This window comes from Pseudopodoces humilis, chromosome 4 (genome assembly GCF_049639895.1).
Source record: "Pseudopodoces humilis isolate 2021_Gansu_Grassland_sample_001 chromosome 4, ASM4963989v1, whole genome shotgun sequence".
NCBI lineage: Eukaryota > Metazoa > Chordata > Aves > Passeriformes > Paridae > Pseudopodoces > Pseudopodoces humilis.
The window spans coordinates 425,004-440,222 of record NC_142203.1 but is presented as its reverse complement, the minus strand read 5'-3'; the positions used below and the strand labels follow the sequence as shown (position 1 = coordinate 440,222).

Here is a 15,219-nt window from a genome sequence, read left to right as displayed (position 1 = left end):
GGCCCTGAGGGAGCCGCGGTCACGTGGGGCGCACGGCACGTGACTTGTGTGGGCGGGGCCTCGAGACGGCGCGCCGGCGGCGGCAGGGGCGGGGCCGCGCAGGCGCAGTGGCGTGGGGCGGCCGGCAGGGGGCGGGCGCGGCCGGCGCTGCCGCCGCCATGAGCAAGGGCCCGGGGCCGGGGCCGGGGCTGGACCCAGACCCAGGGCCAGAGCCAGGGCCGGACCCAGGGCCGGACCCGGAGCCCCCCCGCCACAGCGACCCCGCCGACCCGGGGCCCGGCGCCCCCGGCGGGCTGTTCGCGTGGCTGCGCGGGCGCTGCCTGGGCCGCGGGGCCGCCGTGGACCCGGCGCGGGACACGTTCGGCGCCATGACCGGGCTGTACGGTGCCATCCAGCCCGCCGACTCCGTGTCCCTCAGCACCCGCACGCACGGCGCCGTCTTCAACCTGGAGTACTCGCCCGACGGGTAGGTGTGCCCGGGATCCGCGGCCAGGCGTGCCCGGAGCCCTCGGTAACGCCGTGCGGGGCTCCGCGGCTGGGGCTGCCCACGGCCCCCATCCAGGTGTGCCCGGGCATCCCGAGGCGCCAGCTCCGTTCTGGTGGCCAGGCGTCATCGCTGCTTACATCAGCAGCACCCCTGGCCTTCGGTTTAAATACCTGGCGCAGGTACCTGGCGAGAGGAGCCATCCTGTGCTCCTCCCGCCTCACCTGCTGGAGCAGGGACTCTTCCTTTCCAGGGGAGGGGGGCCGGGGGTGACAACCCTGCCAGCGAGTGCTGGGATCCCCCCGGTGCTGCTAAATCTGTATTTTGCAAGGTTTTAGTGAGGGAAAAGAAACACGATTGGATTGCAAAAGGGCAAATAGATACTGCAGGTGGACCTTTGGTTTAGTGCTACTTTTCCTGTTTCAGAACCCCTGGTAGGTGTGGGCAGAGGGACCTGGTGACACAGGGAATCTGTGGCATGACAGGCACCTACTTGAGAGCAAAACCCAACACAAACACGGAGTTTTCTGTTCTGCTCCCTGCAGGTCAGTGCTGACCGTCGCCTGTGAACAGACTGAAGTCCTGCTCTTTGACCCAATTTCTTCAAAGCACATCAAGACTCTCTCTGAGGCTCACGAAGACTGTGTAAATAACATCAGGTAGGTCAGGAGGGACGTTTTGACACAACTCAGCCTATACTTAGGCATTATAGTTTAAATCCTCTGCCACTGTCTGGGGCTAGAGCTGGAAATAGCAAGAGCAGCAATCTAAATCCATCAATATTTTTATAATGTAGTATTTTTCCTTTTAAATTCAGGTGTTCTGAGCTGTTCTGGTTCTGGGAATAGATTTTGAGGTATGAGTTTAAGGTAGCAGTCTAACAATATTGCAGCTGCTTTTCACTCAGCTTCTCAAAGCAAAAACCCACTCCAAAACCCCGAAACAAGAACCAACTACACAGCAACAAAAAACCTCAACCAAGAACTACACCCAAACAAAAAATCCCAAGACATGTAGAACATTCTGAGTGTTTTCACTCAGGAGGGCCAGATATGATGTGGGGTGCCCCATTCATCAGATAAGTTGATGTTTTTCACAAGCTGGTTGTCTTTTTTATAAAAGACTGATGTTTTACATCAGCTGGACGTCTGTCAGGAAAGCTGGATTAAAATGTGTGTCTGTCTGACACAAAGGAACTGAACTCTGTTCTGCACACAGCTTCTACAGTATTGCCTGGAGCCTTGTTCAGGTAATGGGCAGGATTTCAGACACTGTAGCACTGCAGAAGTTCCTTGTAGTGAGCACCAAAAATGCATACTATTTACCAAAGTCTGGGATTTTCCCCATGATGGTTGTTGTTCATTTTTCAGAGTTGCTGCTCTTGTGTGGTGTAGCTCTGGGCTGAAAGGATTTTTAGTTTGTATTTTTTGGATGGGTGTCTTGTTCCTTTTACCTTAGGTAAGGCCTTTCTTAGTTGAGTGCCTTCATCAAATGGGTTCCAGACATAAACTGGCATGCCTTGTCCTTCTGAGAGTAAAGGCCTGCCTGAATTCCTCCAGTGGTGCTCACCTTTGATCCGCACAGTGCAACCTCAGTGATTTCATCCATTCATTTTCTCACTGAACCAAATAACTTTTGTCAGTGTATTCTCAAGCAAGGTCTCATCTTCGCTTGGTTTTTCTGAAAAGCCTTGCATTTGCTTCAGTGAACTCTGGACTCCATTTATTCAGTTCATTTCCTGGCTGTGCTCCTCCCAGCCCTGCCGAGCTGAGCGCTGTCCGGAGAGGGAACAGACTGAGTTACTGCAGGGGTTCTGTCTGGCCATGTGCTCCACTGGTGGTTTGGCTCCTGTGTGATTTGCACACAATTCATTAACACACAAACCCCCTAAAAAACCACCAAACCAAACCAAACTTCTGCTGTGCCTCTGTGTTTGCTCGTTTGCTGCTACAGAGGCGCTGCTGGTTCATATCCCAGCAGTCCTGCTTTTCACGGAGCTTTCACTGGCACATATTCTGCAGTAAGTTTTGAGATGTTTTTGGGGCTGGTCTCTCATCTCTGAGTTCGTGTGTGCTCCTGCTTCAGCAGAGTTGCTGTGCAGGCAGCCCTGAGCACGGCGGTGTTTCCCTCCTGCCTCAGGTTCCTGGATAACCGGCTGTTTGCGACGTGCTCCGACGACACCACCATCGCGCTCTGGGACCTGAGGAAGCTCAACACCAAAGTGTGCACCTTGCATGGCCACACCAGCTGGGTCAAGAACATCGAGTATGACACCAACACCAGGTTACTGGTGACCTCGGGCTTTGATGGAAATGTGATCATCTGGGACACCAACAGGTAGGTGGCTGTGCTCGCCCTGTGGCCCTTCTGCAGCACACCTGGACAGGTGCTCCCACCCTCCTGTGCAAGATGCAAAGCCTGCCTCCTAGAGTGGGGCTGCACTGTCTTCTGAAATGCTGGGAGGAGTTTGCAGCCCTTACCAAGAGCTTGCATCACCTCTCTGATAGTAAATGGCTAGAAAGGAGCTTCTCTTGCTGATGTGCCAAAAGATAGCACAGAAGGCTAAGTTCCTTCTTCCTTCTGAAGAAGGTTCTGTCCTCACTGTTGTAGGAATATGTGACTTCACCCATTCCATTCAAAGGTAGGATAAAGACAGCACTCAGAAAAGGGTTTTGGGGTAAACAAAGTGTGCGATGCTGGGCACATCCTGGACCCTTGTGGACACAATCAGGAGCCAGAGCTGACCACAGCCCCCTCCTGTGCTTGTCTTGCTGTCCAGGTGCACAGAGGATGGATGTCCCCACAAGAAGTTTTTTCACACCCGTTTTCTGATGCGAATGAGGCTGACCCCAGACTGTTCCAAAATGCTGATCTCCACCTCCTCTGGTTACCTTCTGATTTTGCACGACCTTGACCTAAACAAGTCTTTAGAGGTTGGCAGCTACCCGATTTTAAGAGCCAGGAGGACCACATCGAGCTCAGGTGAATGCTGGTGAAGCAGTCTGTGGCAGGTCTTGTGCTGGGGTGTTTTGTGGGGTGCTCTTGGCCAGCAGCCCACGTGTGCTGGGCTACCTGTGGGCTCACCTGTCTGCTGCTCTTTGCAGATGTAACATCATCAGGCTCCTCTGGCCCTCGAGCTGTGGGTTCACCCTGTCACCAGAACAACTCGGGGCCGCTCTCTGAGAAAACCTTGTCACGGCCCTCCCAGCGAGAAGGTAGGAAAAGATCACTAAAAAAAGAGATCAGTGAGAAAAAATCCTGGACTTTGATTTACTGTATCCTAGACAGGCCAGAGTACAATCTGAAAAACATATTCAAAGTACAATAATACAGAGTACGAAACCATATTCAGAGAACATAATGAAAAATGGCTTTTTTATCCTGCAGCTTTTAAAAGAATGGTGTTGCTGAGACTTCTGTTAAACCAATAAAATCTCATTGCACACCAAAGCCCGGGAATCTAATCAGGTTTCATGTCTGAGAAATCTGGTAAAAGTAAGAAGATCTGTATTTGATGTCAATACGTTATGCTTACATAGAGGTAAAAGTCCCTTTTCCTCATGTTTTTCCTTGAACAAAGTTTGTGTGAGTGATCTTTAAGGGAAAAATTCAGAGAATCAGCATGAACTTGGCAAATGGATGAGTACTTTCTGCATCCTTTGCAATTTCAAAGCAATGTAATGTTAATATTTAGCTACTCATGGTTCTGAGATGCTGAAGCGTACTGCTGAGGGGAGACTTACCTGAATGCCAGGGAGTGATTTACCTGGGGGAGAGGGGAAGAAGGGAAAAAAGCTGCAAGCCGAGCAAGCTTTGAAAGGAATTTGGAGAGCACATTATACAAGTTTGAGAATCAGCAATTTCATAAAAACCTCACTCTTTAGATTTGGCTTTAATGCTAATGAAGAGCATAACTGTGGAAGGTTCATGTAGCTGTCAATGTGGGCTAGTTCAATTCAGGTCTGTCCTGGTTTGGGGCAAATTTGGGAGAAAAGTTATGAATGGGGTCCCTCCAAATACAAGCACCCCTTCCCCAGCTGGTTCAGGAAGAAATTTATTGGAGGAAAATGGAAAAAACTTTATAAGCAAAATATATATACCTATACCTTTATACCTACGAGCATAAAAAAAAAAAAGAATAATATTAAACAACAAAACCTCTTGCGGTTCGATGAGATGGCAAATCCAGAAAAGTCCTTTTCATGGGGTGTAGCTCAGGTTGCTCAGGTTCTTATCAGTCCCTCCTGTGCTGGAAAGTGCTGAGGCCCAGGCCCTGGTGGGCCCCAGGTGAGAGCTCCTGGGGTTTGGCTGGGTTTGCAGTCCCGAGCAGGATTGAACAGATTAAAGGAAAAAGAAAAAACGAGTCCAGGGAAGTTCTCTGCCTCAGCTAGCTAAAACTAACTAAAAGCAAAGGAGAGCTCTGTGGACAGAGCTGCAGACAGCACAGTCTGGAGAAACATGTGGGTGAGTGAGGGCTCTTTGTGAGCACAAACCGTGGCTTCTTCTTTCCCCCTTTTGCTCTCAGAGCCAGTCCTAAAGGTGCAGGACTTAATATGTAACATAAACAAGGCAACTGGGGATACAAGCATCATAAAGTTACCCCAGGACAAGGTCTTGGCACTCAAATAAAAAAAAAAAGCAGCAGCTGTTTGAAGTGAGGATTGAGCCATTGCTGTTGGCTCAGGGTTCTTGTAACCCTTTGAGGTTCCTGTCCTGATGGTGTGGTCTGTCCTGGCAGCCATGTGCAGCTGCCACAGGTGTGACCCCATTTCAGCAGCAGGGCTGGTGAGAGAGGTGATGGTCAATGTGTGGATTGCACGGGGACTCACAGTTAATTCCTCTTGCAGGGGGATCACCTAGAAATAGCCTTGAGGTGTTAACACCAGAGGTTCCTGGAGAAAGAGATCGTGGGAACTGCATCACGTCACTGCAGCTGCACCCCAAGGGCTGGGCCACGCTGCTGCGGTGCTCCAGCAACACAGATGACCAGGAGGTAACACATCACCTCGTGTTCTTCTTTAAGATATGTGCAGTCAGATGTATCTTTTTTTTTTTTTTTGAATTATCTTCCTGGTGGAGCCTGCTTCAAGCCTTTTCCTTGATTCAGGAAGTCGTAAGACAAGCTGCAGTTCAGCTGCAAGCTGCAGATTCTGCTCCTCTAACTTGGCCAACAATAGACAATAGTATTTGACCAATAATAAATGGTTTAGTTAATTTAATTGTTGATGTAAATCGAGGTTCATTTGTTTCTTTTGGTTTTGGTGGGATTTTTTTTTGCTCTGTCTGTATTTGTTTGGGTTTTATTTTGTTGTCATTGTTAAAGAAAGCCATTATTTGTAATGGTAACCCTTTACACAAGTGTAGAGGACTTGCTGGAAGCTTAGCAGATTGGTTATAACGTTTAATGCTGGTTCTGTAGCTATGAAACTGCTATACAACACAGAATATTTTTGTTTGTGGCTGTATTGTTACATTGGGTCACTTGGTACTGATGATTGACTGAGTTATAATTTCTCTTGATCCTGGCGTCTGCCTTACTCTGTTTTATTAATACTCACCAGTATTTTCCCTCCCTTATTTCAGAAGGATGCATGAAACAGAGCTAGGAATGCTTGTCTAGGGGCAGAAGTGGAATTAACACAATATAAACTTTGTCACTTTTTTTTTTTACATTTGTTTTGAGGTTAAATAATGAGATGACAGGCAGGGATTTTTACTGTGTCTCACAAATAACAAACTGACGGTAGAGCTGTTCATAACATGCCTTCAAAAATGTGTTATCTGTTATCTGTTTCAAGATTCCATTGCTTTTGAAGTTAAAGGCATAAAATGCCAGTGATCTGCTCTAAGTTACAGTCAGCTTAATTTGACTTTACAGATTTAATTTAAATATTTACTAAATTAGAGCAGGTGCCTGGCCAAAGGATTAGGCCTTGCTCTCTGCAGATGAAACCTGTATTGGAAAGATTATATATAGCACCCATTTAGCTAAAATAGCTCTTGAGTGCTGGGCAGCTGCTTTGGTTGGGCAGGGGAGGGAGGTGCTGGGGCAGCAGTGAGCAGGTCAGCAGGAGCATCGCCCTCCTGTGCCATTGCCTGTTGACACACCTGTTGAGGTGCAGGGGGAGGGAATGTGTGTTTGCCGTGCTTTACTTCTCTTTCAGTGTCCCTTTCTCTGCCTCTCCCTTTAGTGGACTTGTGTCTATGAATTCCAGGAAGGAGCTCCGGTGCGCCCCGTGTCCCCACGCTGCTCCCTGCGCCTGACGCACTGCATCGAGGAGGCCAACGTGGGCCGGGGCTACATCAAGGAGCTCTGCTTCAGCCCCGACGGCCGCATGATCTCGTCCCCGCACGGCTTCGGCATCCGCCTGCTGGGCTTCGACGCGCACTGCAGCGAGCTGGTGGACTGCCTGCCGCGGGAGGCCAGCCCCCTGCGCGAGATCCGCTCGCTCTACTCCCACAACGACGTGGTGCTCACCACCAAGTTCTCCCCCACGCACTGTCAGATCGCCTCGGGGTGCCTTAGCGGACGCGTCTCCCTCTACCAGCCAAAGTTCTAGGCACAGCAGCGGTACCTGTGGATGGACATTTGTGGGTTTTACTTCAGCTTAGTGGAAGTGTGCTCTCTCCAAAATCTCTGAATCCAGAGGTCACGGTGACCGTGGTTTCGGGACATGATGATGGGAGGATTTTTCAGGTCAGCACCGTGCGGATCTTGGTCCTGCATCTGCGAGCCTGCGGCCCCGCCAGCAGCCCTCTGCTCCTGCTGATGCTGTGCCTCGGGGCTGCTGTCCTGCTGTGTTTGTACCCTGATACTTGATTGTTTCCTTCAGCACAACTCCACTGGGCTGTTTGGAACAACACAGAGGGGCAGGGTGCCCAGGTACTCCTGTCCCAGAGGAGCTGGACTGCCTCACCTCTGCTTCCTCTTCTGTCGCTGAAACAACTCTGTGGTGATTAGTAGAAAATGGGCTGCTTGTCTACGTAAGCAACACGGTTAGTTACTCTCACCAAAAAAAAAAAAAAAAAAAAAAAAAGGAAAAAAAAAGGAAAAAAAAAGGAAAAAAACCCAAACAAAAAAAAAGAAAGAAAAGAAAGAAAAAGGAATTTTGCTTTTATTTCTATGTTAATGTGGTTGTCATTGGCTAGAAAAATGAGTCACAGTGTGGCTTAGGCTGGCAGGGACCACTGGAGGTCACCCAGGCCCACCCCCCGCACAGGCAGGCTCCCCTCGAGCCCGCCACTCAGCACTAGGAAGAGCCTGGCCCAGAGGATCTCTCTGGCTTCATGCTGCAGGGCAGCTCTGGCCCCTCCTCTGACAGGGTTCTGTTGCAGGGGACTTCCCACATCACCCCACATCTGAAACATGCCGGCTTTCTGGTGATGTTTGGGTATTTCCCACCTGGCTGTTTTTCCACACACGCCTTGCCTGCACTCTTGTCGTGGGAGAAATGAATTTGGATGTGTCCCTGGTATCTCCAGATGAGCGTTTCTTCACATGTGCTGTCAGTTTGGGAGGGGATTAAAAGCAAACCTGTCAAAGGTGAGATCTGTCTGGATCTAACCAGGCTTGTCATCAGGTGTGAAACATGGTAATGCTCACCCCAGTGAAAGGGTCTGGAGGGGAAGCCGTAGGAGGAGCAGCTGAGATCACTGCATTTGTTCAGCTTGGAGGAACCTGAGACCTCATTGTGCTCTTGAACATCTTGTGGGGCACTGGAGGGGCAGGTAGTGATCTCTTCACTTCTGTGACAAGGGACAGGACCCAGGAACAGCTGGAGCTGGGCCAGGGATTTGGGGTGCACATCAGGAAAGGCTCTTCCCCCAGAGGTGCTGGCACTGCCCAGGCTCCCCAGGGAATGGGCACAGCCCCGAGGCTGCCAGAGCTCCAGGAGAGCTTGGACAGAGCTCCAGGGATGCCCAGGGGGATTGCTGGGGGGTCTGGGCAGGGCAGGGTGGCACTGGGTGATCCCTGGGGGTCTCTCCCAGTTTAGGGTACTCTGTGATTCAATGGTCACACCCAAAGTGTGAATGCCACATTTCATCCCTCGAGTTAATAGAGCTAACCTTGTAAATGCACAGGTATTTCAGTCTTGTACATCCATATCAGTTTATAACATTCTTATCACTTACGTGTTCCAAGATGGGGTTTTTTTAGCATTTCACTGAAGTTTTGCAGACCAGTCACACACTCAAGTTCAGCAGGGAATTTTACCTGAAAGGACTGTCACCTGCTGGTGTTCAGGTTCACTCTCTGGCTCAATGGAGCACACTTGTTCAAAGCTGATTCTTACAAAGCCTTTTGCAAAACATATTTGGGGATAAAGACAACATTTATGGGCGTGAGAGAGCTGGAAAGGTAAGCCTGAGGACCCTCCTGTAGCTTTGTGTTTATGTGGGTTGTATACCCTGGTGTTGATGCAGAAATCATTGAAACTTCAGCCTCTGCATTATGAGAGGAAAAAATCCCAAGTTTCCTCTTTTGGAGAATTCCTTGGGTAATAGAAAGCCTTCAGTTTTATGTGTTTGGCAATCTGAAGACAAACATCCCTTCTGCTGGCCTGAGCAGGTGGGGCAGGTGGGTCTGCTGGGTTGTTAAAGCAGCTCAGGGCACTTCCCTTGGCTGTGGTTCAATGCCCTGGGAGCAAAATGTGTGGGAAAGCTGGGGACAAGCATGGGATACAAGACTTTTCTGCAAAAGAAGAGCTACAAGGAGTTTATAATGGGCCAAGCTGTTTGGGGGGAAAAAAGCCCAGGTCCTGCCCAGGGCCACAGCAGTTTTTCCCCAAGCATTTGCTGTCCCACTGCCAGGCTGCTGTTTTCTCACCTTATTTAATGTTTTATTACACATCATGGAAGAGATTACAGGGAGACTTGAGAGAATCTTAGAGTTCTCATGGGCTTGCACAGTGTTTGTTGTGGAGGGGAAGGAGCACCCACAGGACCGAGGTGGTTCTTGGGTAGATCTGTCTGTCTGTTTCAAGGCTGTTTTCTGTTTTTCCTGTCAGAACCTCCTCAGACTGGTGGATCCCTAGTGACTGTAACGCTATGCCTGTGAATATGCACTGAGTGTTACCTTTTTAATTCTACCTCATGATACGCTGTGTTTTACACCAGTATTGTGCTGAGCTTTGGACACTCACCTTTCTGTATAAAGGACCATTACCCTGAAGTGACAGACGTGTCACCTCTCCTTGACAGCACCTGTGTTTGGCTGACAGGCCCTGCCTGGCTCTGGGACTGGCAGCTCACCTGGTGAAGGGGTTTGGTCACCTTGATGCTTTTGTAGCGTGTCCAGCAGCTGCATAAAATGACAGAATCTGTACATGTATGCTGTAGAAATGTTACTTAGTTTTTCTGATGACATTTGTAATGAGTTTGAATTAGAGTAAGTAGGTAATCGTAGATTTTGGTCATTCGATTGATTACTCCTTTTCAACACCACCTGGAAGTTTTCCATGAAGGCTTTACCACGTTTTACCTGTGAAGTTCACTTCTCAGTGGCTTACAGCTGACATGCCTCACAGTCATGTGGTGGTGCAGGTGTTTTCAGTTCTCTCTCAGTAACATTACTGAAACAATGAAGTTACGTGTTGGTGAGCTTTGGGTTATTTCTAGGTAGTCAAAAAAAAAAGTTTATCTTCTAGTTTGTTTCTTCTAGTGTTTCAGAAGTTGAACGCTCAGCCTCGAGAAGTGTATAAAATTGTTAAACAACTGTAAGGAAACATTTCCAAGGGAGATGAAGGACTGCGCTGACAGACGGGGAGGGGGTGGCTCGCAGCAGGGGTGTCTGAGCTGGTCTTGCAGCACTTGGTGAACTCCGCAGGGTCTCTCCCGGTGCCGGGCTCTGCCTGCGGAGCGTGGGTGGCTCCAGACCCGCGAGCTCCCCGCGGGAGAACGCCCGGCCGAGCCCTGCCGGGGCTGCTTGTCCTCCTGTCGCAGCCCGTGTGTGCTGAGTGACCTCGCGGGGCTGCCCGAGTGCCCGGGGCTGGCTGGCACCGCGCGGGGCACCGAGGGCACCGCCACACCTTGGGGATAGAGCAAAAGCACAGCGGTACCGACAGGCACACACACGATTGTTTGCACTCTTGGAGCCTTGGGGTAAGGACAGCTCGATGCCTACTACCAGAATTAGAATGTAAACATCAGTTTTTTCGGGAGCGGGGGAGGGGTCTTGGTTAATTTGGTGGGGTTTGTTTTTCTTTGTTTGTGTTGTGATTTTTATTTGGGTAGCACTGATGTGGAGAAGGTTCTGACACCGTAATACTTGGGTCTGTTGCTCTAGGACATAAAAACGCTTAGAAAAAAAGAAATACACTTGCCAAATGAAAGCTTTTAGAGAATTTAGTTTACAAGATTCTAAAAAATTGGAGAGAAGGGAAGAAATCAACGACCCATCATATTTTTGACCTGCAGGAAACAGAAACTTCTCATTGGCTGATCTTAATTAAAGGTGCATTTTGTAAAGCACTAAATATCCTCAGTTAAGTATAAGGTTTTTAATACAGACACAAATTGTGCATGTAGAGTATTTTGAAATACCTGAGATTTCATAGTAAAAACTGTAGCCTTTTAATACCGTATATGAAGTATCAGAACTGCTTTGGAAGTATTGTACTTACAGCCGTACAGTAACTTACTGTTTGTGGACAGTTTATCTTGCTTGCATAATAAACATTTAATAATTCACTGAATCTAAATGTATTGTATTTATGTTAAAATGAGCCGTGCTCACTGGCTTTTACCTGCTCCCTAAAATTAAGAGGAAAAACACCTAGTGCTTAGATGCTGCCATTCTCAAGTGTGTGTGTCACAGCAGTGCTTTTTTCTGAAAGTGACATATGAAGAGTCAAAAGTGACTGAACCTCAGACCCAGGGCTCCACTGTTGTATTTTTACTGGAGTAGCTGGGCACTCAGCAGCTCTGGGCTTGTGCCAAACTCTCACCCTCAACACTTTGGCTTCCCCGACATTACAGGAGCACATAACATCTTCCACAGAGAAACAGGATGCAGATTTTTTTTATTCCATCAAGGAGTGATTAAAAAAAAAAGGTACACTGGTAAAAATCAGATTCTGCCAGTAACAAACATCCAGTAAACATTTTATTTAGATGCAGATAATCACCACTGGGATACAGGAACTCGTGCTTGTGCCCACCCATTGCTGTCTGTGAAGCTCAGGACTGTATGATTACAACACACTGATTAGGATCAAATCTGGAAGACAGGTTTAGGAAATGGAAAACTCCAATTTCAGAAAAGCCATAGCCCCTCCAATACTTAACAAAAGACTAAATTCAAAGCAGTTTCTGAAAGCTTTGCTGCTCCCCATCATCCAAAGTGTTTTGGTTCATATATGAATGTTTAGTTTAATTAAAGAGGAAGCCCTCAGGGACATTGAAACACTTTTTGTTGTGACCCTCATCTAGCCCAGGGTTGTGCTTGCTCTTCTGCCCCTGTATCTATCTGCCCCTTCTCTCTCTCAACTCCCATGTCTCTGTAAGGCAGATTTCTGCCAGTCCTTTTCAGTGTTTGCCTACAGAAGTCCTGAAACACGTCTCTAACCTCACCACCTTTCCTGCCTCTCTGCTTCCAAGGTCATCTTTGGCTTTTTATCTCCACTATACCTACAGACCTCCACTGAAGCAGGTAACCCAGGAATCTCACCTTGCCTGTGCCACTCTGTCTTGCAGAACTGTTAACAGTACACACCAAGCAGGCAGAACCCCGAGTTTTGGGTAAAAGCATCTCATGGTTGGTAATTCCGCAGAGGGAACTGAGAAAAGACAAGACGCGGCAGTGCGAGAAGCCGTGTGCGAAGTGCTTGAGCAGCTGCAGGAGCTGGAGTGTCCTGTGAGCTTTACACACAGGGACACCTCCCTCATCCTGGAGCTGGAGGCAACAGAAAAAAGCAATTAAAAAAAAAAAAAATCCTCACAAAAAGCAGAATGAGCTCCATGTTTTTTAACGAGGAAGGACACTTTAAAGCTTTAGTGAGTTTGCTGTCCCATTCCTTCCACTTGTCCCTTTTCACAGGAAGGCACACGTACAAACACACACACACACACACAGACCAGCCTGGGCTGAGGTCACACGTTCAGTGCCAGGGCTGGAGGACACGGTCACCACAGGCCACACCCTGCGGTGGCTGTGGCAGGCTGAGGTGCAGCTTGGAGCTCTGCACTTCAGTCATCCCCTTCAAGATCTGTCCTTTGAGCTTTACACAGTGAGGACCAGAAAACAGCTGAAAATGCAGTTCCAAAATCAAGACTTGGAAGATGATCAAGCAATGGAATTGTTTTTCTTCAGCCCCTCCTCGATTCTCATGTTCTAAACATGGGCAGTGGAGTGCATCCCATCACAGAGCATAACGGAATTTTGGGAGTGATACAGACTTTTGTTCTTTTCTCTTTTACACCTCATTCTTTACATCCTTTACATTAGCTCTGTTATGGGTAAACTCACCTGCCAGCAAAGGAATAGTTTAAAAGTTCATCATAATTGCACCAAGGTTTAATGCATCACCATTCACCCCATAAATAGCAAAGGCTGGGAGGAATTACCTGCGCACAGGCACTGCTCCCTGGGACCGAGGACACTGTGAGTGCTGACACCCCAGCAGCAGGACGGGGTCACAGCAGCTTCAGCAGGAACTCGTAGGTTGCATTGATGATCCCCCAGGACAGCACAGAGCGGTGGTAGTTCAGGTGGGCTCCTCTAAAGAGGTGGATCAGTTTCCTGTCACGTTCCAGCCAGATCTTCACTAACACTTTGGAGAAGGACTGAAATTCGCCACCGATCTGAGCTTGCATGCGAGTTTTTACGACATTCACAGGGAAGAAGAGGAAGCCCAGCATGGCGCCCAGCAGCCCGCCGCAGATGAAGTCATTGACCAGGTGAGAGCTGTGCGAGGTGGCTTCAGGCAGACACTGCTTGATGGGCCCCCGCAGGCCGAAGAAGAGCACGTTACTGGGCCCATTTCGGAGCAGAATAGGTACCAATCCCCGGTAATACTCCCGCACCCCGTACGCTTTCAGCACCTTGAAAGCCTGGTAAGTGTTTGTGAACTTGTTGTGGTGTTTGTAGTCCTGGAGCAGCGTCTGGACACGCTCGAAGGGCGTGAGCACGGCCTCGGTGGTGCCGGCCAGCACGGCGGCCGCGCTGCGCGTCAGGAGCTCTGGGGCGCGGGCGTGGCTCAGCAGCAGCGCCGAGAAATCCTCGTAGAGGCCGAACATGAGCGCCAGCGTGGTGGTTTTCTGCATGAGCGGGGGCAGGATGCCGCGGTACAGCGTGCGCAGCCCGTCGCGGCGCAGCTGGCGCACGGCGTCCCCCGTGCGCAGCCCGTACAGCTGCTGCCGGAACAGAACCTTCTGGATGGGGAACGTCACCACGATGTTGGTGAAGGCCGCGCACAGCCCGCACAGGTAGTGCTTGCCCGAGGAGCCCGCCGGCTCCGCCGCACCCATGGCGCCGGCGCCTCCTCCCCGCGCCGCAAACAACGCGTGAGACAGCTGTGGCTGGCCCTGCAGCTCTGCCCTCCTCACTCTAACATCCTGCTGGAAAAACGCCCACAGAGGCTGCAGGGGAAAAGCAGCAAAAAGACAGATGCGACGGATGTTGCGCCATTTTTGCTTAAATCTAGGTGACCATAGAAAGCAGCAGTTCTTCCCTTCTGTGCTCCTTCAAATTAAGACAGAAATAAATCCCCCTGGAATTACAAATTCCAACAGTGAAAGGTTGACACTCACGCTAATAAAACACTGTGTGAACACAAGAGAGGCTGCCAAAAAACCTATAAAAAAAAATGAGCGAAAACAAATACACGCAGCAGCTTTACAAAACCTGATCCTTACACTCTGCTTCCTCCCTGTGGCACAAAACAGCAGGCAACAGCGTCGCGGCTCAACTCAGCCAGGAACTGAGCACCAACACCCACAGGGGATGCACAGGTGTCACACAGGTGTGATTTCACTGACACAGCAGAGAGATTCTTTACAAGTCCCACTTCACTGCCATGCAGCCTCCTCCGCATCAGCCCCCACGCTCGACATCCACGTTCTGCTGAGAAGTTTCAGAAGTCGAGTTTAGCTAGGTCCAGGGTCCTGAAGGATGTGTGGACAGAAGCAGCTTGACCGAATAGTCTGGAGAATGACTGCAGGGATTTTTACCTGGCAAACCCTGTTTGACAGAAGAACAGGATTATTTAACAGCTAGGAGAAGATGTTGCTAGACGTGCCCAAATCCCACCCTCGATCACAGCTCATCCTGAGGAAGGTCTGTGACAGCCGTGTGAGGCTGTGGGTGATCCACAGCCCTCAAATCCTCCCCAGCATAAGCAACAGACATGAGACTCCCAGGATTTGAAGGGGCCTTCGGGGACAACAACCCTGCCTGGCATGAGGACCTACTGAAACGAGGAGAGGAGAAAGAAAGGAGGAAGGAAAAGGAAAGGAGGGGCAAGAGAGAGGAAGGAGCAGGGAGAAACAGGGAGGATAAAAAGGAGGGAAGAAAAGGGCGGGGGAGAGGAAGGCAGAGAAGGAAGAGAAAGGATGAGGAAAAGAACGGGAAGGCCGTTTATTCTCCGCAGCTGCCGCTGTCTTTGATATGAGCAGTGTCCCCGTCCCTGGGGAAGCCCTCGCGCTCCTGGTCCAGGAGAGTCCCGAGAGGTCCCGGCCGCCTCCTCCCCGCTCTCGGGCGCGGGAGCCGCAGCTCCGCACTGCCCGCGCACATGCCG

At 49.8% G+C, this 15,219-nt stretch overlaps 2 protein-coding genes across 2 annotated transcripts; one reads left to right on the top strand and one right to left on the bottom strand.

Moving 5' to 3' along the window:
• Window positions 1-158: 158 nt before the first annotated feature.
• Window positions 159-11,178, top strand: DCAF10 (DDB1 and CUL4 associated factor 10). Its single transcript, XM_005529466.2, has 7 exons — window positions 159-466; window positions 1,030-1,143; window positions 2,624-2,821; window positions 3,264-3,466; window positions 3,589-3,699; window positions 5,332-5,477; window positions 6,676-11,178. Exons 1-7 carry the CDS (start codon window positions 159-161, stop codon window positions 7,042-7,044), a joined length of 1,449 nt encoding a protein of 482 aa, XP_005529523.1. The 3' UTR covers window positions 7,045-11,178.
• A 310-nt stretch (window positions 11,179-11,488) lies between these two features.
• SLC25A51 (solute carrier family 25 member 51) lies at window positions 11,489-14,572 on the bottom strand. The gene has a single exon (XM_014258254.2). It carries the CDS (start codon window positions 13,949-13,951, stop codon window positions 13,118-13,120), a length of 834 nt encoding a protein of 277 aa, XP_014113729.2. The 5' UTR covers window positions 13,952-14,572; the 3' UTR covers window positions 11,489-13,117.
• Window positions 14,573-15,219: the final 647 nt, after the last annotated feature.